Below are 26,037 nucleotides of genomic sequence, written 5' to 3'. Positions count from 1 at the left end.
TTTGACAAGTTACGTCAAAATGTCATAGAAAACAAAAGATAGAGCAGATTTCAAGCTTTCCAAAAATATCCCCACATGAGTTGATTGGTCATACCGTTTGGCCGTAGAGGGCTTCAAAGTTCCTTCACATAAAATCAAATTTTTTTGACACACGTCGCTTTGACCCTGAATTACTCCCTTATTGACAAGTTACGTCAAAATGTCATAGAACACAAAGATAGAGCAGATTTCAAGCTTCCCAAAATACTCCCCCATGATTCGATTGATTGCACCGTTTGGCCGCTAGAGGGCGTCAAGTTCCTTCACCCATAAAATAACATATTTTGTGACACTCGTCATATTTTATGATATTGTTACGATTTTCCGTGGGTTCACACAAAGTCAATTAACTCAACGATTAATTAAATTATTACACTTCAAAACACTCCCGTACAATAATTAACACAGCTACTAAAAACACTACTACAATTCCACAATTATTCCACTATTTAAACTTAACCCGCGTTCCCAAATTCACTACTACTGCGGTCGAGACCGCGTCTTTTATATTCGCAAACCACGTTCTAGAATGACCGCGATACGCTTCGCGGGTGCCTTGAGCATTCAAGAATTTCCAGGTAGCGCTTCCTACTGTGGCCTACTTTAATACGCGCCCGGCCAGATATTACGGCGCATCGGTTTCATCCCGAAGCGAGCGCTTGTTAAGAAGGTATCGGAGCATAGTAGGCCCAGACCGTAACACTGCCCCCTCTTAAAGCTGATCGTCCCGATCCGCTTCATCTAATCCGTGGTATTTCTTGAGTCTGTCCAGATGGACAATTTTATCTTGCCTTTGGGGCTGCGTTGGACTCTGTACACGACGTCGTTTAACCTTTTTACCACATTGTAAGGTCCCTCCCAAACAGGTGTTAGTTTCGGTGATTTGCCTTTCTTCCTCTGAGGGTTAAACAACCAAACTTTATCATCCTTCTGGAACCCTCCCGAATTGGCCCTCAGATCATAACGAGCTTTCATCTTGTCGCTAGTTAGATTCAAACTTTCCCTGACCAGATCATGGATGTTCAGTAATCTGTTTTGCAACTCGTCAACGTAGTCTCAATGTTCGTGCTTTGGCCTGTTGGAGATCCGAACACCACATCACATGGAAGTCGAAGTTCTCGACCAAACAGAACTTTAGATGGTGACTGTCCCGTTGAGTTGTGGACTGCTGCTCTATAAGCCATCAAGAAGAGCGGAATATGCTGGTCCCAATCTTTCTGATGCTGATCAACAACCTTTGAGAGATGTTGCTCTATGGTCTTATTAATCTCTCGACCATTCCATCCGACTGAGGATGAAGCGGCGTTGTTCGGGTCTTCCTAATGCCTAGCAGGTCACAGAGCCTCTGAAAGAGCTTGGACTCAAGTTTCGTCCCTGATCAGAGTGTAACTCCAACGGCACACCAAATCTACTGAAGACATTTTCGACGAGAATATCAGCGACTGTGCTGGCTTCTTGATTTGGAATCGCAAACACCTCAGGCCATTTGCTAAAGTAATCCATGGCAACAAGAATGTACTTGTTGCCTCTGTTGGTCTCAGGAAAAGGCCCAGCAACGTCTATGGCTAAACGTTCGAACGGCAATCCTACGTTGTACTGCTTCATAGGTCCCCGGGATCTCGTCTGTGGTCCGTGGCTAGCTGCACAAATGGAACATTGTCGACACCATGATTTCACGTCTTGGCAGTAGTTCACCCAGTAAAAGCGTTGCCGGATTTTGTCCAAAGTCTTATTTACTCCCAAATGAGCACCAGTCTTTCCATTGTGCATTTCCTCCAATACGTGGTCGACCCTTCCTCTGGGAACTACCAGCTGCTTCCTTATCTCTTTTCCATCGGCACTCTCCCAAGCTCTTTTTAGCAAGCCGCCTTCAACCACAAGCGAGTCCCACTGAGCCCAAAGTGCTTTGAAAGTCAGGCCTTTGCTAGAGATTTCTTGCCATGTTGGTCTTGGCTCGCTTTGTTCTTTTCTCAACAACAATGGGCCTATGTCGCTGTCTTCTAGTTGATCCTTCCTAATCTCATCGGTACTCCCATTCATCTTCAGTCTTCAGCTGAACCATTCTGATGGACACAACTCCTTCACGTTGTTCCGCTTTCTGGCAATGTTTACAATCTTCGGCGCAAGGTCTTCTTGATAGAGCATCTGCGTTATTATGCAGCTTTCCGGGTCGATGCTTGATGTTGAAATTATACTGCTGGAGTTTTTCAAGCCATCTTGCTACTTGTCCTTCCGGTTGTTTCATTCCGAGGAGCCACTTGAGTGCCGCATGGTCAGTCCTTATCAAAAATTCCTGTCCGTACAAGTACTTGTGAAAGTGATCGACTGATTTTACTATTGCCAGTAGCTCTTTTCTCGTTACACAGTAGTTCCGTTCTGCTTTGGTAAGTTTCCTACTGAAGTATTCTATGACATGTTCTTCTCCGTTTGGACTTGAGACAATACAGCTCCAATACCAGAATTACTGGCATCTGTGTCTAAAATGAACTTTCCTTTTGGTTGTGGATAACTGAGGATGGGACTGGAGCAAAGTGATGCCTTTAATCTTCTGAACGCCTGATCACATTGGGTATTCCAACAGTAGGGTGTTTTGTCCTCAGTAAGTTGATGTAGCGGAGCTGCGATGTTGGCAAATCCTTCCACAAACCGTCTGTAGTAGGTGGCAAGTCCTAGAAAGCTTCTGAGTTCGTGTTTATCCTTTGGTACTGGCCATTCTCTAATTGCTTGGATCTTCTTGTCGTCCGTCTGGATTCCGTCGACCGTCACCACATGCCAAGGGAATTCGACTTGCTTTTGAAGAACCAACACTTTTTGGCGTTCAATCGAAGATGGGCACCACCTATTCTAGCAAATACTTCTTGCAAGTTGTCCAGATGTTCTTCAAAAGTTTTTCCCATCACCATGATATCGTCCAGATAAACCAAGCAAGTCTTCCAGTTAAGGCCACGAAGCACAATTTCCATTAGTCTTTCAAACGTAGCAGGAGCATTACAAAGTCCGAAGGGCATCACATTGAATTGGTACAGCCCATTTCCAGCAGAAAAAGCAGGTCTTCTCCTTATCTTGCTCCTCAATGCCAACTTGCCAGTACCCACTCTTCAAATCTAAAGTAGAAAACCAACAGGATCCTGCCAAAGTCGTCAGTGTGTCGTCGATACGGGGAAGTGGATAGCTGTCCTTTTTGGTCACGTCATTCAGTTTTCGGTAATCTACACAAAATCTGCTTGATCCATCTTTCTTAGTGACCAGAACAACAGGTGATGACCAAGGGCTGCAGGATTCTTCTATAACTCCGTCGTCAAGCATCCTGTCCACTAATTCCTGCACTTCCTGTTGTTTGGCTATTGGTAGTCTCCTAGGTGGTTGTCGAATCGGTTGTGCATTGCCGGTGTTAATTCGGTGTTTTACAATGGTAGTTTTTCCCATATTGTTCGGTGTTCCAAATATGCTACCATGGTCCAAAATCAGTTTCCGAGCCTTCTTCAGTTGTGGTGTTGACAGATGTTTCCAGGTCTTTTCAAGTTCATTTAAGAGCTTGTTTTCCCTCAACTGCTCCTCCTGTTCTGGTAACCCATCGCAATTGGTTATTTTGACTACAGGCTCGAATACCGCAATAATTTCGCCTTTGTTGATTTTTACGTCGTCTGAAAAAATGTTTTGCAACTCTTATTGGGACTTCACTTCCTCCATTTACAAGTGATTTCCCAATGAGGCATCTTCCTGGTCGGTCCGGGTTTCGTACAAGTCCAACACAGCTCCCAGAATTCTGCTCCAATTGTCCAATAATTATTTGCTCGGAATTGCCGCTTATTTTTACTGTCTGAGATGCCAAACATTAATGGGTGACTCACAGCGGTGACTGGTTGACAGGATGAACTCTTCACTTCCAAACCTTAGGATATTTTGCTCGGGATCAAAAGAAAATCCATGTTGACGAATCAGGTCCATTCCCAGAATAATTCATCTTCAATATCCGCTACTAACACAGTGTGGGAAAACGTAATCCTTCCAAGGCAAATCTTGACTGTTATTTCTCCTAAAACTTTAGCCGATTCTCCAGTCACAGTGCGCAGGAGAATACTTCTTCGTAAAGGCTTAACTTGACTTTTATCCACAAGGTTTGACCGGATCAAAGATACTGCCGCACCGGTATCCAAAGTAAAAGTAACGTTCATCGCATCCACCTTTCCATCTACGTTCAGGCTTCCCATTGATCTACCCAGGTTTCTGATGGAGATAATTCTGGGGGCTTTGTTTTCGCTAGTCAACATTCGCCCCGTAATGTTGACTAGTGGGAGTTTTCCTGGTCCCTCCTGGATGGTTGTACGTCCCTCGTTGGAGAGCGGGACGGTATCCTTACTCGACAATCTCGTTTGATGTGTCCCGTACGTCCGCATCGATAACACTCCACTCTAGTGATCGGGCGTGACCGTTCTAACTGTGTGGACTGGCCATTTGCTAATGCTGCCATTTGTTGCACTATTTGGCCGAACATTGATTTAATTTCATTCATTGGTGCAGCAGCATGATCGGCTGGCGGTTCTCTCTCCTCTTGAATAGTCACGGCCCTGATCCTTGGCTTTAAGTCATTGCACGCAGCTTCAACTTCCAGCGCTCGAACTAGTAATTCGCTGCTGTTGCTTCCTTTGAACATCTTCAGCATTTTCTTTACTTCCAGATCTCGAATTCCATCTACAAAACACTGTGCCACAAGTTCTTCTTGGATTTCATCCGGGACGGCTGGATAAGCCAGATGCACAAGGCGACGAATTCGGCCTCAAACTCTTGTAAATTTTCACCAGTTTTCTGCAGTCTTGCCTTTAATTGTGTTTGGTACACTCCTTTCCTATGCTGATCCCCATAACGTCGTTCTAATGCAGCTACTAATGCGTCATAGTTGCTTTGTTGGGCGATAGGCAGAGTCTGTAACAGCTCCAATGCAGGTCCTCGTAATGCCACCACCAGTGCTACAGCCTTTTCCTCGTTACTCCATCTATTTGCATTTGCAGCGGCCTCAAATTGGAGTTGGTACGTTGCCCATGAAGTTTGACCGTCGTATGTGGGAGGCTTGATCTTGTTGAGCCCGTTTCCGGTGATCACTGTAGAGCTGGCTCCTCTGCTGTCAATTTTCTGCTCTAAGTCACGTAACTTTATCTCGACATCATTCTGGATTTTATTAATGTCCTCCCGAACATCGTTCTGAATTTTATTCATGTCCTCCCGAACATCGTCTAATTTTACCTGAACGTCATACTCCATCTTTTTGAGACTATGGGATACATACTCTTGGATTTCTGTTTTGGTCCCCGCTAGACCGTTCAATATTTCTATGTTACGTTTTTCTTGCCGCTCTCTATCTTCTTCTTTGTCTTTTTGTCGAATCCTTTCTTGTTCTTCCTTCTCTTGTTGTCGAATCCTTTCTTGTTCTTGTCGAATCCTTTCTTGTTCTTCCTTGTCTTGTTGTCGAATCCTTTCTTGTTCTTCCTTCTCTTGTTGTCGAATCCTTTCTTGTTCTTCCTTGTCTTGTTGTCGAATTCTTTCTTGTTCTTCCTTGTCTTGTTGTCGATTTTGTTTAAGCATTTCCATCATAGCTGCAAGTTGGGCCTCCATGTTTGCACTTTGACGTCTTGTTATTGGCATAAAATAAATTTAACACACCACTGTTTCGAAAATCTCTAGTCCGGTTCTGAACACTGTTTTTAACCCGAAGTTTAGTTCCAACTCACGTCGCACTAAAGTCCGATCCCACTTCTGACACCAATTGTTACGATTTTCCCGTGGGTTCACACAAAGTCAATTTAACTCAACAATTAATAACTTTATTAACACTTCAAAACACTCCGTACAATAATTAACTCGGCTATTAAAAACACTACTACAATTCCACAACTATTTCACTATTTAAACTTTACCGCGTTCTCAAATTCACTACTCCCGCGGTTTACACCGCGTCTTTTATATTCGCAAACCACGTTCTAGAATGACCGCGAAACGCTTCGCGATTTGCGTCGAATTTTAACGATTGTTCCAGGTCCGGCGCTTCCTAACTGTGGCCTACTTTAATACGCGCCCGGCCAGATATTACGGCGCATCGGTTTCATCCCGAAGCGAGCGCTTGTTAAGAAGTATCGAGCATAGTAGGCCCAGACCGTAACAATATAATAAATAGTGTTGTTTGAATTTGAATTGATTGTCACCTTTAATGAGATAAGTGATCTTAAAAATAGTCCTAGTAATTTCAATGTAAGGATCTTTAAATCGATGAGGGAGACAATTGTTTATCCGCTAACTAAGTTATTGAACCATTGTGTTAATGAGGGGGTTTTTCCTGCCTCTGTGGATGATGTATTGTTGGTAAGATCTTTGAATGTGCTTTAAAAAACCAGATTAGTAGTTTCTTGGAGAACTGTGGCTTTAGAAATAATATGTCAACTAGCACAGCAATAGGTCAGCTGCATGCATACAGGATTGCTTTGAGGCACAGGCAACTTTTTTCGATTTGACTAAAGCATTTGACTGTGTGTCCCATGATACGGAAGTTTTCGAGATCCTATCATCTTGGCCCTAGCAGCATTGCGTTGCTCACGTCTCCTTTGGTGACTGTCTCTCTTGTAGGATCTCTCCCTGTGGTGCATGGGGTCCGGTTCTCTTTTTACTTGACATAGGTAACTGTCTAACTAACACCAGTTCAACTGTACTACTGTTTGCTCAAAAGACCTTGAACAGCTAATCGTTTGAGCATCAATGCAGCTAAGACACAGACTCTGGTCTTTGGTCTTAGACCAACCACTGTGAATACGTTTCCCGACCCTGGACTCAAAACTGACCTGGAGGTGGCCAGTAACTAAGTAGGAGCATATAGCTCTTCCAGACGAGTCGTCATTAACAGCCCAATCCATAAAATTTGCAAGAAACGAAAGGCAGGCAATGTGTGTCCAATCCTGGAGACTTGAGGAAGTTCTTGCAGTTTGGTGATGATGTAGCAGTGTTTTAACTTACAACAGAATTGTTGCTGTTTTAACAACTTGCTTTTGTGATTTAAATTGCTTATTTATTTTCTTTTGTAAATTTACTCAGCAGCATTAAATACATATCAGTTTCGTTTTGTTGTGTGATTTATTTAACATGTTCAGTTCAATTTATTGTACCAAAGAGCAGGTAGGTAAATTATCTATATTTATGAAGAAAACTAGGTAGACTTTTGATAAAAAATAAAATCTTAAAGATTTTATTTGTATATTTCATAATGAATACAATTAAAATAGTAATTTAACCTACTATCTGATGTAAAATACTGTATTTAACAGTAGCACCATCTGTTTCTAGCCTTATAGGTAGTCAGAGAAGTATAGGCAAGGGGGGCTAATTCTGTAAAATAATGGCATTTGATCAAATTTACATATTAAGTAACATAGTTAGGTATGTCCTATATGTTTCTAATGTTACCTGAAATATGTGAAATATTTCAACACTCTGCATATGGATTTTGACAACACCATTAAACCATTGCTTCAAACACCTTTTGTTGTTCAGTCAGAGTCTTTTACAGCAGCAGTTGATAATGGGACCGTTTCAAAGCATGATAAGCAAACTCCAGAAAGGTACCTACCTGAAACATAAGCTATTTAGTATTAGCAGCTCATTAAAAGGTACCTCTCCCCCAAGGGGCCTTCCTTTTTATAATATTAGGTAAATCACCTTGTCAGCATCCATGTTTCTTTGATTGGTGATTTTTTTCTTAAAATATTGTAAAATTTACATCAAAAATAAAACATTTGGCTGTTTACTATTAATTTGCCAACAATGGCGGCCGATGACGTCAAAATTCTATCGCGCTCGGAACGCATGTAATAGACAAGAAAGGCAAATGATGACGTAACCGCGACGGGAAAAAAATGGACCATACGTCTAAATATCATAGAAAACAAATCCCCACATGAGTTGATTGATAACACCGTTTGGCCGATCTCGAACTAAGTGACAGGTACTGTCATTTTGACAGCTGGAGTGGATTCCCCGTCCCCAAATTAGTCGAAAATGAGTACCATCAACCCTAGTGAAATCGGACTGGTTTTGACGTTATTAGCTGTCAAAGTGACAGATTAACAATAATGCATCTCAAGCGCGTTTTTTATCAAAACAAAACGAGTGAAGGGTGGTTTTTGACTAATTTTGGGGCGCCCAATCCATTGGTGAAATCACTTTTTTGATATCTCCACAAATCGCCAGTGTCTCGAATTGAGTGACAGTTACTGTCATTTTGACAGCTGGAATGGATTTGCCGTCCCCAAATTAGTCGAAAATGAGTACCATCAAGCCAAGTGAAATCGGACTGGTTTTGACGTTATTAGCTGTCAAAGTGACCGGAACAAAACGTGTGTGAAGTTTGTTCTCCTCGCGCCAGGAAACAAAATTAAAAATATGCGAGCGTCTTGGAAAACGGAGGCGCGTGGCCAGAATGCGATGATGGACGGAAGGACACGATGGTTGCCTGGCGCGCGCGCTGACAGTACGAACCACGAGTAGAGCCAGCGAACGACAATTTGCGACGTTGCCAAGTCGACATGCACAACAGTCACGTGACCTCTGTGTCTGACAGGAAATAAAAATTAATTCAATATAACCTAACCTAACCATCGGCCGATTTTGTTTCCCGGCGGCGAATAAATCCTGACGTCACAGTAAAGTATCGGGCGCACAATACGCTAAATAATAGTATGATCGGTTAATAATCGCGCGATCTCCGACTTGATGGTGACCTAAAAATCGTCCAATACCATACATTTGAGTCGCATTCGTTTTCAAGCTCCATGGAGCGAGCAGAGCGTTTTTTGGCAAAACCATAATTTGGCCAATTGTCAAATTACGTCGTTGTGACGTCAAAAAAGCTCTGTTCGCTCCATAGAGCGTGAAAACGAATGCGGCAACAGTGTCATTAGAGCGACAGCGACGTCTATAGTGGAATTGTTGAATTACGGCACTACCTAACCTCAAACCGTTTTTGTTTGTGACTGCCTGCATAATTAAGACTAATTTTCTTTAAGAAATCGTTACCCAACACCCAAAATGCCGGGGCAATCTGAGAAGGCCCTAAATTTGCTTAGGTTTTTACCAAGGGTATCCCTAGCCAACATTCGAGACAATCCTGGATCAAAAAGGGTAGGTATTCAAAACACCTAACTCCTCTTGTCCTTACATTTTATTCTTACAATTGCAGAAAGAAACACGGGGCAGAGGACAACATGGAGGAAACAAACATGGAGATGGTAATAAAGGTTCCAAACAAAGACAAAACTTTCCTCGTCTTGGCTATGAAACCGGCAATAATCCATTTTACTTGAGATTTCCTTATGAACCATACTATAAAGGTCACCAGTAAGTTAAATAATTTCATACATAGGTATTCAGACAGAGGATGTAGCAAAAGTTGTAGTTGCACTTTACAATCTTTTTGGTCAATAATGATTCAAAACATGACATTTTGTCAAAATATTGAGCAATTTTAGCAGTTAGGCCTAATTTATGTATAATATTGTAACCTAAAATCAAACATTTTTAGTCTAAAACGCCAATACCCGCCACTGTCAATGCTGAAACTACAAAAATTAATTGACCTAAATAGAATTGACACTTCAAAACCTATTGATTTAGTAGCCATTCTAAATACTGGCATTTACAAAATGTCAGTTGATCAGGGTCATTTTGGAGTGAACTTAACTGATGAAGGAGCAGACATATTTGAAGCAAAAATCAATTTGGAAGTTCAGTGGGCCAGTGAATTGGTTATTGCTGCTGTGGAGAGGGCTGGAGGCATTATCACAACAGCTTATTATGACCCACACAGTTTATCTACTATGCTTGACACAAAAAAGTTTTTTGAAAGAGGTTCATTTCAATTGAAATATAAAACTTGTTTTATAGCTTTTTAACTTTATAGGAACACCAATTCCAAGAAGGATGATGCCACCACCTGATGCAATAGAATATTATTCTGAGGCTTCAAACAGAGGTTACTTGGCTCATCCCGAGAAAATCTCTGAAGAACGTTTGGTATTGGCTCAGAAATATGGGTATACTTTACCAAAAATTGAGGATGATCCAGAGTATATCATGTTGACTGAAAGGAAAGATCCCAGACAAATATTTTATGGATTAGAACCTGGTTGGATTGTGAACTTGAAAGATAAAGCAATTTTGAAACCACAAGAGGAAGAATTGTTACAGTATTATGCCTCATAGAAACTTAATTATAATTTTAGAATTACGTAACATAAATGTTTTTATTAAGTTTTTTCCTTAAAATCATTAATGAGTCCTATCAATGATTTTTTACTACAAATGACCGCATAGAAGCTACTTTGTGCACACTTTTGCAAAGTAGCATTTTCCCAGACACTATGCCGTAAAATTTTTTTCAACACTGTTTATGGCCGATTCGGGAGAAAAAAATCAGCGATATGAAACGCTTGGGGGATTGGAAACTGTAAAAAGGATTAAGTAACAAGATTTTCAGCTTTAGCCCTAAAAATGGTGAAGCAGCTCAAAGTACCAAGGTAAAAGTAAAGTACCTTTATTTGAAACATAAACTATATTATGTCAAGCCTGCTTACAGAAATCGTTGTGACACATTTATTTTTATCAGACTGTACATACAGCCCGGAAAACGTTTAAGAATCATATTTATTTTTGTTGACTGTTTGCTACTAAGTGACAAATGTATGCTTTTGAAAAAGTAAAACCCAAATCTGTTATACTAATTAATTTAAAGTAATGCCTCTAGAAATTATCCAAAAAATGCACAAATTGAACAATAAAAACATTGTAAAACGGTATTACACAAAAAACATTAAAAGTACACTTTTTTAGAGCGCCGAAACCTTGCAGTGGGTATGGTCCTAACTAATAAAGTATTAGAAATGATCTTCAATTAATTACATTTGTCCTCCAGCCTCTTTGTACTTATCATAAATAATCTTCATTTCAGTTAATAACCTTTTTACATTTTTTCCTGTTTGTGCAGATACAGGTATAATAGGAGAATCAATTTTGCTTTTCAGCAGTTCTACATTTTCCATAGCTCCTGGCAGATCAATCTTATTAGCTGCTATTAAATGAGGTCTATTGCTCATATTGGCATTGAACTGAGACAGCTCATATTTTATGGTATTAAGATATGTCCAGGGTTCACTTAATGAAACGTCAATGACGAAAACTAAAGCCATACAACGTTCTGCATGCCTGAGAAACTGAATGCCTAAACCTTTATTTTTATGTGAGTCAGAAATTAGTCCTGGCAAATCTGCAACTGAAAATAATAACTACATCATTCCATTTCTGGTACTTTACTCATACATTAAACTTACCAGCAATTTGTTCATAATCATCATACTCCACAATACCTAAATAAGGCTTTAAAGTGGTAAAAGGGTAAGGCGCGACTTTAGGTCGTGCCCTAGACATGACTCGTAAAAGCGTGCTTTTTCCAGCATTAGGAAAACCAATCTGAGATAATAAACTTTAAACTTTTAGATCCTGATTTAATTGTCAACTTACAAGTCCTATATGAGCCATACTCCTAATTTCTATAAAATATTCCAAATCCTCTCCTGTTGCTCCATATTCACATATTTTAGGAGACTGCTCAATATCTGTAGTGAAAAAATGATTGCCTTTTCCTCCTGCACCCCCTGAGAAAACATTAATTTGGTAATAGGTACCGTCACTAGATATGTTCATATAAAATTTGTATGCAAGTTGTATTAATGTTTAAACTGAACTATGAAGAAAATCTTTGAAAGAAGAAACTTTGTGCTAGAATTAATATTTCACTTACCCCTTGCAGCAATAAACATAACTCCCTCTTTAGCTAAATCCCCAATAACTTTTCCATCTTTATTTTTAATAACAGTGCCAACTGGCACTTTAATTATTACATGATCAGCATTTTTACCATTACAATCTTTATTGGTTCCTAAAAATATTTCCAGATTTAAAACTTTATTTTAAACTTCTTAGGTTTTTAGTACCTTTCTCACCATCAGTACCTCTAGCTACAGTAGGTAAACTAGTCAAGTCCCTAACATCACTAGTAGCCTGAAAAATCACATGACCTCCATGTCCTCCATCCCCACCGTCAGGACCAGCAAACTCATTACTCCACAAATGTAAAAACGAAATGCAACCATCTCCACCATTTCCAGCAACAACTCTGAGGTATTTGGTGTCAACAAAGTTTTTAGTCTAGAGAGTTGAATAAATTAATTTTTGAGGATGAATTGCAGATTATAAACTTACAGCATCTCCGGCTGCTTTGGGTTTTCTTGCTGGTAGTGGTCGAGCTACTTTTTGTGAAAACTTTGCAATTCCCCTAGTCAGTTGTGCTGATTCAATTATACAGTTCAACATTTTGATTAGAGTTACTACATTTTCTTATTTACAATATCTTTTCATTAATATAGGTTTCGTATTTAGTTTTGGTTTGATAATGCTGAAATCCTTTCCTTACTTTAGCATTTTTTTTTAGAAAAAACCTTCAAAAAACATTACAACAGAAAAACGCTTCTTTGAGGTTAGGTACAGGTAGTAATAGTAAAATCTTCTCTTTTAAAAACGTGGCTGGCGCTTGATAGAACGGAACTATCAACTGTCATACTTTTCGCTGTTCGTGTGTTCGTCCCGTTGAGGTTGAGAGCTTCGAAATTGACCAAATCCAATTAATTTTATTTTTGTTTTATTTACTTGTTTGATACTAATAATTGTAGTAATTGGTTAACACTAAAAAAAAACAAATATAACCTTCAGTCAGTCACTACACTACTCACTAGCTTTAGCAATCTAATAGTTCTAATTAGTTTTTAAGTTACATTACGTTGCCGACTATGAAGCTAAATGAATTCTCTGATGCTAATTAATTCACGATAATATGCCAGCGATTCTAATTTACGGGCTTTCGCAAAAAAGCCCATCAATCCCATCGTTAATAATTCGATTAAAGCAAAAAGCAAGACAGAAAAACCGCGTTGGAATTCTAGCGTATTGCGCATTGTGTAAGGCGCAGAGGGCGAAGTCACGATAGAGGGGAGTTGCATTGCACTGATTATCGGAAAAAGATGGGCAGCATTATTCAACCAATTTCCTTGTCTTGCACCATGAAAGGAAGCACATGATAGATGAAAGCATGGCGAAACGATAAGGCGTCGGAGAACTCGGAGCGAGGTCGGCTCAGGTCGGTGCGAGGTCACGCCCGCAGTCAGCAACTAAAAATTGTAATTTTTTCGTATTATAGACTATCTGCTGGTTAAACAGTAAACTCGAAATTCAAAATATGATGCAAATATACCTCTAAACCATTGTCAAGGATTTTAACAACCTGCTAAAGCGGTTAAATTCGTAAGGGCGTTTTTACCGAATGAATCTGGGGTAGATGCGTAATCGAATCGAACACAGCCTTTGTATAGCGCGCATAATCTTGTAGGCACTTTCGGAAAGTCAAATCTTTACTTAAAGGTAGATTAAAATGCGTATGCAAAAATTTTCATTTTGGTGCAATTACTGCAAATATTGTACTGTTGAATATGTTCAATGTTAATTTAAATTGTAGAGTTGAGAGCGCCTTATTTTATAAAAAATTATTAAAGCAAACTATTTTTACTCTTGGTTTTTATATTCTTGAACAGAAAAAATTGAGTACATGTAACTGTGAATTACTTATTCATTTCACTTTTTTTTGATACTTTTTTGTGACGATGAACAATATGAAGTCCAGCAGTAATGCTGAAAGAGTAAATTTAAAACTGTTTGTGCTTTACGGGTCATACACTCATAAATCTCGTGTATGTATATTAAAAATAAATTATTCTTATTTCTTTTAATTATTAAGGGCAGGTTTTGCATATTAAAAATGTTTTTGCTTGTAGTTTGCACCTCGGCTTGCACTGTTACTTTAACACTGCTAAAAAGAAAAGTTTAGCATTTCGCACTTTTGAGCAAACTGAATTTTCGAAAGCGCTTAAAGAATTGATACGGTTGACATCTATCATCGATCTCCTGTCAACCGGCTGCAAGTAAAAAGGTAGCCATGTTAAGTTTCTAGTCAATGAAATATTTAATTGGAATTTTCTTTAAAAAATGCCGTAAATTTGCAATAGTTTGATCAAACTGTACGAGGCGAATGTGGAAAACGTCAACGAAACCGTCGGAGTGTTAGTTAGGTCCGTTTATCATTGAAAATTCCGGCAATGTTTACATAACGTCAACACCTCATCAAGCCAGTCAATGAACTCCCAACATTTTGTAAAAATACTAAAAATTCAGGTACCCATCTAGCTAAAACCAAGAAACCCATGAGTGCATTTATCCCTTCACACCTTGGAGCAGTTTTATGGGTAATGAAACTGTTAGTATCATGGAAACTGAATCTATAAAGTCTGAGAATAGTTCAAGATCCAGGCGTTCTCGCAGCCACAGAGATAGAAATAACTTCAGGCAACATTCACATCGAAGCACAAGGTAAATATTTCTTATTTTTTATAAACCACTTTTAATATTGATGCCATGGGATTCTTTTTATGTAAATGGATTTGTGTTTTCTGCAGTTTACATTTTGGTGTTCATCTAAATGGGTGGTGCATCATCCAAGTATTTATTCACTCAAATGTGAATTTATGAACAGTCATTACTGTTTTTTGGGTAGCCTAAACTGTCTACTAAGCATGTACCTTGCAAGTTCATTAAAACCTTGGTTTCATAGTTTGATGACATGACATTAAGGCTAGAACCAGAGAGAGAATAAATAATAGATTAATTACTTATAGTACACTTTCAGTCAAGCAGAACTTATCTTTTTTCTCTAGCTGAAAATATTTTTGTTTTGATATGCTGCAAGTATGTGCTATCAGTATTGTTACTGATCACCAATTATTTCATATTTATCAGTCAATATTGGTATTACCTATTTTTAAAGACTTTTTAAACTATTTTTTTTTTGTTAAATGGTTATTAATGCTAGTATGCAGTTATCTGAATCATAATAATTATTATTAATATATGACAACACATTTTGTATTATATACAAATTTATAGTCTCAAAAGATGACTCCAAATGGGTAACTACAATGAACATTTTATGCAGATAGATATTCGATTTGTGCCCCTCTTAACAACTTGTTTAGATAATGGTCCATAAAACTTTATGAAGTTACAAGGATGTTAAATTTCAAAATTTTAAACTATAATTTTACATAAAAATAAATTGTATCTAGATAATAAATAAAATAAGGCTGGATTAATAGGACTAAAATCTAAAACCAACATCATGCAGTCTTTTAAACTCATATCTAAACCTCTCTTTTCTGTATGGAACTTACTAAACAAACATGTCTAATAAACTTTCTATTTTTAGATAATGGGCATTTTTAAGTAACTATATTTTACAAAGCATATTTTGTGTAGGAATGTTGAGAATGTAACCTATCTGAATAAAGATCTATCTATCTATCTGATTTGGTTTAAGTGTAAAAGCAGGAAAATAAATCTAGAAATATAAGTTTTATTTGAAAAGTTTGTTGTGTAGTAACAAACAAGCATTGTGTTTAACTAATCAAATGAACAGCAAATGTCATTCCAGGAAAATAAACTATTTTGATTGGTTTATTCCTTAGACAAGTCTGTTTTAGATTGCCCAATACCTAATAAATCAGCTTAGACAATAATTATTAATGTAATTTTTTTTACTTGGTTGCTTTTTGACAATTGTCCCTGAAGATGAACACCTTTGTAAACTGACATTTTATGTTTGCAATACATCTTCATGTCAGCATTTAAGAGATTTTTGGATCTCAAAATCTTACAAAATAGAGACAATGATGTTAAATAACAATTTGATTGGGCTTGGTTGTTTGATGTTTTTCTGTTGTGTATACTTGTTTAATAATTTGATAATTTGCTTCATCTATTTGGCCTATTGTATGAGCATGATAAATAATTGATTAATATCAAGTTTATTTAGTTTAGCAGGTGATTATATTTCATTATGACTTTGACATTATTTTAAGCTGTGCCTAAACTGGTTTGTTATACTTGTATCCATTGGTTTTGTTTGGAATCATCTCATGTAATATTATTATGTAACATTGTTAAAACACATATTTTTATATTAAAAATGCATTTAGCATGCAAAAAAATGATATACTATATCTGCAGTCTGCACAATTGTTTGCTAAGGTAAGTAGGTGGTGACACTCTGAGAAAAAAAATGTTTTAAGCATTTTACCATACAGTTTCAAATTATTAAGTTGTTTTAACAAATTATATGCACAAGTTATTGGTAATAGACTTTCTTATTGACCTTTGTACTAGTTTTTTTATGAAAGGTTGCACAGCAAATTTATAACTTTTATCCATTTTATCATGTCCAGTTTGCTAAAAGATGATATGCATTTTAGCCAATGGATAACATGCTCTACTAAAAGATGGCATGGACATCTTGCCAATAGATGACATAGGTACTGTAGAATATGGTTACCCAATACTGTTTTATTTTATTAATTAATGCTAAGAGTATGGGTAGTTATAAAAAAGTAGAACCAAAGACCAAAGTTGACCAAAACAAAAAAAAAACTTTATTCAGATTCAGAGAAGCATCTTTAAACATTCACAAAGTCTCTCTTCCTTCACATTGATTGTTGGCAGACATACTCTACATAAATAATTTGGTTCATATTTGTAGTACATCAGTTTCATTCAGAACAAACTTAACTGATATCAATTCCATTACTTGAATATCTTGGTCCTTTGTCAAGCGGTTCATTATTAACGTTCATCTATTGGTACCTTTTACCTTAATAACTATATTAAACATCATCAGAGAAAAATTAACAAAATAAATAATTTTCGTTACATCATTGAGGCTGATACTTACATATGAGTGTATATTGGAAAATATGTGGGTGTTATTTAATGTTAATGATTGTGTGTGTTTGTGCTGTTTTTTTCTTTTTTGGTTGTTGTCATGACACAATAATTTTATCACTATCACGTCACTTCATCACGTTACTGACTTCATTGAAACTAGATCGCTTTGCAGACTTTTTGTTTTAAACCATTGTTTGCGTTTTGTTATAATCATTTTTTTGTGTTATTTACCGTTCCCAATTCGGACACCATGAACATTTGATGGATCCTTCTAGATAAGTTCGACGGCGCCGCTTATTCCTCACCTAACCACCCCAAAAAGAAACCAAAACGGTAGCTGTCAGCCCTCTTTATCTCTCTTTGTCTTCATGTTTTTCTGTTGTATGTAGTAAAAAAAAAAAAAAACTGTTGGGCCATCTGTTGAACTGAAATTAACGCACACTTCTCTTTTGTTCAAGAAAAAAAGTCGTCTGGGCCCCAATAGTACACTGCTAAGACTGGTGAAGATTGTTGAGTAAATTGCACCCACGAATCCCTAATTGGTAACACCATGCAGTGTCCACAATGTTGTCAGTCAGACGAGGCTCGCGAGCAGGAGCGAATTAACGCGGAAATCGAAAAGCAGCTGCGCAGAGATAAGCGGGATGCTCGTCGCGAACTCAAACTCCTGCTGCTGGGTACCGGTGAGTCGGGCAAGTCCACATTTATTAAGCAAATGCGCATCATCCACGGGGCCGGTTATTCGGATGAAGATAAGAGGTCATTCATTAAACTGGTCTATCAAAACATTTTCATGGCCATGCAGAGCATGATCAAAGCCATGTATCTGCTTAAGATCCAGTACGCGGATCCGACCAGTCGCGAAAAAGCTGAACTGATTCAGAACGTCGACTACGAAACGGTCGCCACGTTTGAGAGTCCTTACGTTGAAGCTATTAGAGACTTGTGGAACGACGCGGGGATCCAAGAATGTTACGATCGTCGTAGGGAATATCAGCTAACCGATTCTGCTAAATACTATTTAAGCGATTTGGAGCGAATTAGGGCACCCGACTATTTGCCCACTGAGCAAGACATTTTAAGGGCGAGAGCCCCGACCACCGGTATCATCGAGTATCCCTTTGATTTGGATAGCATCATATTTAGAATGGTGGATGTGGGAGGGCAAAGATCCGAGAGAAGGAAGTGGATTCATTGTTTTGAGAACGTGACATCGATTATCTTTTTGGTGGCTTTGAGTGAATACGACCAGATCTTGTTCGAATCCGAGAACGAAAACCGGATGGAGGAGTCCAAAGCTCTATTTAAAACGATTATTACTTACCCGTGGTTCCAACATTCATCGGTCATTCTCTTCTTGAACAAGAAGGATTTGCTAGAGGAAAAAATTATGTATTCTCATCTGGTTGACTATTTCCCTGAATACGACGGTCCTCAAAGGGACGCCATAGCAGCTAGAGAATTTATTTTAAGAATGTTTGTCGACCTAAACCCGGACAGTGAAAGATTATATACTCTCATTTTACCTGTGCTACAGACACTGAAAATATTAAGTTTGTGTTTGCAGCCGTAAAAGATACGATTTTGCAATCGAACTTGCGCGAATACAACCTGGTTTAGGAACCGTTTTTGGAGTAGAAGAGTGAACATTTAATTGTGATGAACTAATTAACTGTCTATTATATGTAATCAGTGTCAAGTTGTGCTTCACTTGATGTGCCATTTTTATACAGTTAGATTATGGACTCTTTTTCTATAATTTTGCGCGCTTGCATTTTATTGACTATAAAGATTGTCGCTGTATAAATGGTGGTCCATAAAGTCGAAAGCAAATGGAAAACGTTTTTAATTATTAATTATTGCTATGAAAATACCATTTTTGATGAATTTTAGTGCATTATCGTTAGCGATTGTAACTTTTAAAAAACATTTCAAATGTTGTCAATACTTCAGAATTTCATTATTTTTTTCAGAAAAATATTGTGTGTTAACGATTTAAATTAATAGCTATTTTGACACCAGGTATTGAAAAGTACAGGGTTGGTCCGTATATTTAGAAGGTACAAAAGTTATATGGCTTCTCCTAAATCACCAAAAAAATGTTATTTAGAATAAATAGTAAACCAAGGTGAAGAAAATAGAACACCCTGTATATTTTCTGATGAGTTGACAGATATTTTTTTCCGGATTTAAAAAATATGTTAAAGTTGACATTTGGTTTAGCCGTTTTCGAATTATTATTGGCATTTAAATATTGGGATTTTATTGTGTTTTAAAATCACAGTTGCCATGAATATTGTAAGAGACCGGACGTCATTTGACGGTTGGTCAATATATTGTTAGTTAAATGACGTCATCGTGACGTCAAATATGTATGCTCTGTACACTGGATGGTAGTATCAACTCGAATACTAATGACATTTATTCTCTTTGATTATATGACTGCATAATTTATATTAGTAATATTACAGTTTTTTCTCTGAATCGTCAGATTCTGATGACAAAATTGGTATATGTCATTCACTTGTCAAATCTTTGACATGTTTTCATTATTTTAAATAGAGTGCTCTGTATATTATTATGTGTTTGAATACTCCTAAGATTGCAAATATTATTTATATATCAGAACCTTTCGCTATCTGCAACCGCTTTCGGTTGAAAAATGACAATTTTAGTTAGGATCATAGCTCCTAACCAAATGAGATAAATCAAAACGGCTTACATGTTCTTGTCATAACTTGTTGAGATCAATCTTGCTAATTTTACAACAGTAAAATTTCCAATATGATTACGCAATAGATCTCAAAAAGTTAAGATTGGAACATGCGAGCCCTTTTCGCATCTATCTCATTCAGGTTAAGAGCTATAACACTCTTTTTGCAACGTCAATATCTCAAAAACAGTTGCAGATAGACATAGGTAATGATACATCAAAAAGATTTGAAACCGATAGGTTTAGTACTAAAAAATATATTAATTTACAGAGAGTAGAGAGATTCGTGAAGTAAATGACATATGTCAATTTTGACATCAGATTCTGGCGATTCAGAAAAAATACTATATAATTATGCTCTCAGATCAAAATAAACAGATCAGTCAGCTATTAAAACATAAACACTCTCTCTGTACGGTAGAAAACTGTCAATAAAACTCAATCACAAAACTGCCTATTGGCGTTTCAAGTTAAGATCCCAGCGCCATTTGTCAAAAATCGGACAACCCTTTCTTAACCTAACATTATAAATAATATGACACTGTCACCTCTTATACTTGTGTTGTGTGTGTTATGGTTACGATGGCCACTCGTCAGTGAGACGTTCAGCCAGTTAACACCTCTTATACTTATGAAACTAGTGCTAAATTCCTAACCAAAACCAACGGAGAAATAACAGCTGGACTGCCCGAAACTTGTTTCAAAACTGATCACCAGATGGAGTAGTCTTATCTTGAAACTCCAATTAATAAAGTGGTAATGATTTTTTTTAAAGTTATATGACTTTTTTCTTGTCAGTTTCTTAGCCATTTTGCCAACTACCAACTAGTAATACAAATGTAACTTTCTAAAGATGCATTGCCTTAAACAAGTATTATGATTTCTGAAGTATTTGCTAATATTGTGATGTTAACATTTACATCTCTAATAATAATTGATAGATGAAACGGAAGTAAAACAAAGTCGACTTTGTCATTACTATTCTCCCTTTCCTTAACTGCGCGCTTTCCACAAAAAAAAAATACATCTCAAACAGCCTACTTTGTAAATAAGTGGATTTTTAGCTAAGAACATTTTGTTAATTATTATTTATGATTTACCTACCGTTGTAAAGATAATAATTTACCGTTTATGATACACACACACATATAGAAAAGGTTTATGTTGTTTATAATTTTTTTAATGTAATCACTGAGCGCAGATTATCTAGCTTTCATTGTTATTTTGATACTATGTGTTGTACTAATTTAGTTTGCGTCAGTAAATACTTAGAATTTAAAATGCAAATACATAAGGGTACCTACCTCGTTTATAATGAGTGTGTTCAAACTGGATAAAATGAATTCACGGATCAGTATAAAGCCTCGTTACATCTCTAGTTAATTTTTCATATAAATAGTTTGCTCCCTTATGATGCTTTGCGTACTAAAAAAATTGGTTGTGAATCCAACTTTTAAGTGTATTTGTTCTCAACGTTATTAATTTGGACTATAAACTTGCTTAACACCTTTTCACTTGTTGGTAGAATTTTTGTCAGGAATGTAATTTTCTGTCGAGTTGCTGTAAGAGAGAGATTTATAACAGTTTCTCATTGATTTTCTTTAGTTGGACTATGCATAATATTACATTAATGTAGGGATAATTTTTATAAAATTTGCAAATTTTTTTTTTGAAGTTAAATCGGGCATTCAAAATATATTTAGTTTGCGATTTTATTTCGAATTCGTTAGCTTCCGACTAGCATTTATAAAAAATTGTCGTCATTAAAGTCGAGAGCTAATTACCATTAATATTAAATAATAATAAAGGGGGGTTAGGTGAGTACAAAAATTGTTTACTTGACGCTCAAATAAGCACAAAGTTTTTGTGAAATTGCTAATCATTTTCTTCGTTAACAATGAAAGGAGTAATTTCTACTAAAAGCACACATATTGGTGTCATCAACCAAACAGAATCCTGCCAAAATCAAAACTAAATATTTTTGAATGTCCTCGCAATTTGTGTGGGTTGATTTTTGAATGTGACCCATTAACTACTTGAGTAACAACAAGCACAAATCATATTAATCGTATAACATAGATGAAATAAGGCTTTTCTATTCTTCATAACCCCAACTGTACTTCTTTGTAAGTAATCATAGAAAATTCCAAAATCAAATTTTATGAACATGTAAACGTTTGTACTAAAGACAATACATTATGTCTAATCTTATACTGTCTCGTTTATTTTTGTATTGAATTTTGTTGTACTGCACGTAGAATTCCTCTTTCCCCACATAATGAACTGAATTAGTCGACAATTCAATCTATACCTAAAACGGATTTTTGTTGTAAGTCTAATATTATTATATGCACATTGTGTTCTTCAATTTGATACTATACGATTTCAGAAACTACTTTGGGCATATCGACATAAATAGAAAGTAAATGATTGTATTTTTGGGATAATCACTTAATTCACTGATAAATGTTAATCGGACAGTTGGAGTGATATTTAATTATTACACTACCTTTACGTTACTGGCTTGGAAACCAAGTGGATTAAACTGATCGATTTTCTATGAGATAACGTGGGTTCTTGATATTGATTATCTGTAAGCGTAATTGTAGCGTAACCATCTCTAATTTCTTTACCTCCGGGCTTTACACAGTTTTCTTTATGTACTACATACTTAGATTCAGCATGTTTCTGTTATTTCATATAATATTAACCTTTTTCCTTTAGACAAGATAAACCGTTGGTGGTCGATAGCGACTTGTATCTCCCGATGGCATATTCCTTTCCTCTCTATATGAGACTTGGTGGAAATAACTTAAAATTTGATGTGAGCACCGGTTTCCATACTGTTAAGCACAATAAAAGTGTATTAATTGTGGTGTGTTGATGGTGATAAGATTATTGATTGATTGAAAAACAAAAAAAAATGACCGCAGCAGGTCAGTCGGAACCGTAGTAATATGTAACTACCTATATGCGAACCCTTTTTGTTGCAGAAGCAGTAAGTCGCGAAAGAACGAAGACATGGCCCCGTTTCAGACCGCTGTAACACATTAACACCAGACAATAGAGACGGTCAGGAAATAATTGAAGTGCAAAATATTGCCACAAGACGACAATTGGGAGAGAAAACACTACGGCCATAACGGGAATACATCAGAACAGTCGCAATCGACCGAAGACGTAAGCAATTGGCCTGGAGAGCCAGACACTGGGATTGGGTTTCGCTTGTCAACGTTACGTTGGTGCTTTGATAACATACCACTTTATCTACTGTGGCGTTTCTTAGTCCCATAGCTATGGTGGTATTCCCTAAATTAGGATTTTTCCCCGCTTGTCAAATCGCTTGGGTTTAGCTGAAGGTGACCGTTTATTAGCTTGTGGTGCTGAATGCAAAGGCCAACTAGTCTCGTTAGCATTCAAACTGGTCATTTTAGCCATAGGAGCGTGGGGCCGTTTTCCTTCGTAAGCCTCACGCCAACGTTACCTCGTTCTCGTTTCTTATTCCGAGCTGGATTCTACTGTTTGTCCTGGTTTGTTGCTTTGCTTATTGGTTGTTTTACATTGTGCAAGTGACGGAGACCGCTAGGGCTGCCACAACCCCTGAAGAAACTGTAGACTATAAGGCTTTAGTGGCTTACGCTTCTAGTGTTGACTGATACACTGTTGTTTATTCACTATTTAGCTGTAGTTCTAATGGAAATTCGACACCTTCAGCCTCTTTACTATATTAAAATTGTGCGAAGTCCTGATGGAGCTAGCAAAGCTTACGGTATCGGACAGTTGAGTATTCAAAGGGCCGCAGTTTGGGTACTAGAGAAGTATTACACAGAGTTTCCAATCTACAATCCTTACCTTGAACGTATCCCAGTGTCAAATCGCGAAAAACCTCGACAAGTTTCAAATTCTACGACGTGGATGGGTCAAACAACACACAAATACAACAGTCGCAGTCGCGTGCTATGTTAGCCGCCCACGCTAGAAGACGAGATTCCAGTCACAACGAACGTTTTTACGAAGAACACGAATACGAAAGAAGGGTGAAAAAAAGACGAGCTCGTTTAGTGACAGCTGCTGAAGAAGCCTTCACTCACATTAAGCGGCTGCATCACGACCAAGTATCTGCAATTCCGATGGACCCTCACGAAGCCGCCCAAGCAATTTTTCCATCGATGGCCAGAGCTTTACAAAAATATTTACGAATTACCGGACAGCAACCTAGACACTCAGTGGACTCGATCCTGACTCATTTGGCCAACCTGTCTTAGTAACGATTTAACACCCAAGCGTTTTTAGAACCGTATTTGGTTTGCGATCCGGTGCTGCAGAACGATAAGAGCAAAAAAGACGTACAGACTTGGGCGCTGATATGCGAGGAATTGTTGACCAGACCCATTGTGGACGGTATCATGTTCCAGCTGAGACAGAACGATGTGTCGCTGTTGTGCGTTATCAAGAAACTACCTCATTTCAATATCACCGAAGAAGTGGTCGATCCTAAAAGCAACAAGTTTGTACTCAGACTCAATTCAGAGACCTCTGTATGACCCTTGTATTCTTCTCTCGATCGACTGATTTAGTTTTTACATATTGTTTTTGAAACAACATTTTCAATTCGATAGTTAGTTTGCATTTTAAGTTTTCTGTATTACGTATTATTTTATGAGTTGAGAGTGAACATAACAGAAGTTAGCGTTGTGATATTATCAAGTTTAACTACCTGAAGTTTGATAGCGTTCATAGCATTAAACTTCAAATGTAACAAAAATATTGAGATACATACAGGATAAAAACATAACCAATAATGTAGTGTTAGATTTCTTCGTCAGAATCGAATTTAAACATTCATTAAGGAAATGTATTAATTAAGTTCATATTCTAGTATGCCAATTTGACATACTGGAATAGTTATGAAGAGTATACAACAATTTTAAAGTACTTTTATCTCAAGTCGAAAATTGTGTTCCAAGCATTTTTTCTCTATACTTTTTCGTTTAGAGGGCTTCAACTTTTTTCCCATGTAATCAAGTGTGTATCTCTAACCGGTTTTAAGATTTCTGGACGCCCCTGTAATATCCAGATATCCTAGTGTGTTAACAAACTGTATAGTACGTATGTACTTAGTATATGTAACTGGTAAACATATTATTTGTTGGTGCAATTCTATTACGTAAGGTTACTCAAGTCGTAGGCCTCAAAGTAAATTAACTTTTGAGAAGTCCCAAGGATCAATTTGTTTCGTTTGATTAGAAACTCATATCATTCCAATCCTGGAAGTGGCATAATTAAAGTTTTAAAGGTCATCATAGTCTAAAGTAAATAGGCGAATGCTAAGATAGTGAAGAAGATTTACTTTTTGTGACCCAAGGTAAAGGTTTGTATGTCAAAGTAGTATTAAGGATTTTTGTAACGATGCCATACATATCCAGGATATCGATAGTACAGTACAAATTATCAGCATAAATACGTAATTAACTGTATGAGCTACAAAGGTATAGACTTTATTAAGGTTTGAAATCCATGCACAAATAGAAAAGGCTTTTTGACTACAGCTTTTCGAAATAGCAACTTGGTATGGCACATAAGTAATTTGGTTGTGATGTATTCTCATGATCTTTTAATAAATTATTAACACAGTCCTATCGTAAACTATGACATACTTAATAATAATTGTTGTGTGTTTGTACTAGCATTTAAATCCTAGTAATATTTTTGGGTAGTTTTCGAAATAATACATATTTTCTTAGCAGTAAATTCTCAATATTTTCTAACTTATTTTACACACTTTTTCACTGTAATGGTTTTATAATACTTATATTAGATAGGTAAGGTAAATGTAGCAACGTGTAGCTAAATTAATTAATTTAATATTATTAACAGTTTTTAATGGAGCTTTTCTAAAGAATTTCCAGTAAACGTTAAAATGTAATATAAAAACAATTTTTAATAAATGTAGCATTGATGTGATTAAATTTCTCATTACTTTTATTACTTATTTAAAAAAAAAATGAGTATATTCTAGACCAGAAGACTGAAAAATCTGGTGTTTTGTTTGTTTGCCCTCCAGGAAAAAACTTATTGAGTAATTCAGACCGTTCGACTAGAGGAGAGTTTAACATATTTCCTAAGATGTTGTTAATGAAAGTGATACTCGTATATTTGCCGCTTATAACAGAATATATAATTTTTAGACTAATCATTCTATTATTAGTCAATTATTCAACGATTTAAACAATTTTTTATTTACTAGAAGTTAAATTTTTTTTTTAAATCACTCTAAATGACATTCGCTATTTACAGATGTAAACAAACAAATCAATGTCACATCTAAGAGGCGCGGTGCAAGTTTAATAGAAGTGTAATTTTATTTTATTTGT

The 26,037-nt window shown here is 36.9% G+C and overlaps 4 protein-coding genes and 1 long non-coding RNA gene across 6 annotated transcripts; 3 read left to right on the top strand and 2 right to left on the bottom strand.

The window, feature by feature from the left end:
* Window positions 1-7,258: 7,258 nt before the first annotated feature.
* Window positions 7,259-8,518, bottom strand: LOC145733791 (uncharacterized). The gene is made up of 2 exons (XR_014179278.1): window positions 7,486-8,518; window positions 7,259-7,407 (listed from the first exon to the last, which is right to left on the bottom strand). It is a non-coding gene; the product is annotated as an uncharacterized LOC145733791 (long non-coding RNA).
* Window positions 8,519-8,999: 481 nt separating this feature from the next.
* On the top strand, window positions 9,000-10,314 carry mRpL15 (mitochondrial ribosomal protein L15). Its single transcript, XM_081986484.1, has 4 exons — window positions 9,000-9,198; window positions 9,257-9,414; window positions 9,599-9,924; window positions 9,977-10,314. Exons 1-4 carry the CDS (start codon window positions 9,106-9,108, stop codon window positions 10,276-10,278), a joined length of 879 nt encoding a protein of 292 aa, XP_081842610.1. The 5' UTR covers window positions 9,000-9,105; the 3' UTR covers window positions 10,279-10,314.
* Window positions 10,315-10,608: 294 nt separating this feature from the next.
* On the bottom strand, window positions 10,609-12,636 carry LOC145733585 (mitochondrial ribosome-associated GTPase 2). Of its 2 annotated transcripts, XR_014179233.1 has the most exons (7): window positions 12,334-12,636; window positions 12,066-12,279; window positions 11,873-12,010; window positions 11,593-11,726; window positions 11,403-11,541; window positions 10,693-11,344; window positions 10,609-10,644 (listed from the first exon to the last, which is right to left on the bottom strand). XR_014179233.1 is itself a non-coding variant. In XM_081986483.1 (6 exons), the coding sequence occupies exons 1-6, from the start codon at window positions 12,442-12,444 to the stop codon at window positions 10,971-10,973; spliced, it is 1,110 nt and encodes a 369-aa protein (XP_081842609.1). In that variant the 5' UTR covers window positions 12,445-12,636; the 3' UTR covers window positions 10,609-10,970. The 2 variants fall into 2 exon arrangements, 1 of the variants encoding a protein (XP_081842609.1); XM_081986483.1 differs by having other exon boundaries at window positions 10,609-11,344.
* Window positions 12,637-14,406: 1,770 nt separating this feature from the next.
* Window positions 14,407-21,874, top strand: LOC145734165 (guanine nucleotide-binding protein G(q) subunit alpha-like). The gene is given in 3 exon segments (XM_081987340.1): window positions 14,407-14,547; window positions 17,409-18,455; window positions 18,458-21,874. Coding segments are annotated over 2 exon segments (1,068 nt in total). The 5' UTR covers window positions 14,407-14,547; window positions 17,409-17,500; the 3' UTR covers window positions 18,571-21,874.
* A 712-nt stretch (window positions 21,875-22,586) lies between these two features.
* Window positions 22,587-25,632, top strand: Vang (Strabismus domain-containing protein Vang). The gene is given in 9 exon segments (XM_081986945.1): window positions 22,587-22,599; window positions 22,657-22,661; window positions 22,724-22,873; window positions 22,875-22,939; window positions 22,941-22,996; window positions 22,999-23,111; window positions 23,113-23,310; window positions 23,312-23,534; window positions 23,537-25,632. Coding segments are annotated over 9 exon segments (1,494 nt in total). The 3' UTR covers window positions 24,208-25,632.
* The last annotated feature ends 405 nt before the right edge of the window (window positions 25,633-26,037 follow it).

This window comes from Ips typographus, linkage group LG9 (assembly GCF_016097725.1).
Source record: "Ips typographus isolate SLU linkage group LG9, UJ_Ityp_2.0, whole genome shotgun sequence".
Classification (NCBI taxonomy): Eukaryota; Metazoa; Arthropoda; class Insecta; order Coleoptera; family Curculionidae; genus Ips; species Ips typographus.
The sequence above is the reverse complement of the archived record's forward strand: the minus strand, read 5'-3'. Positions and strand labels throughout refer to the sequence as shown.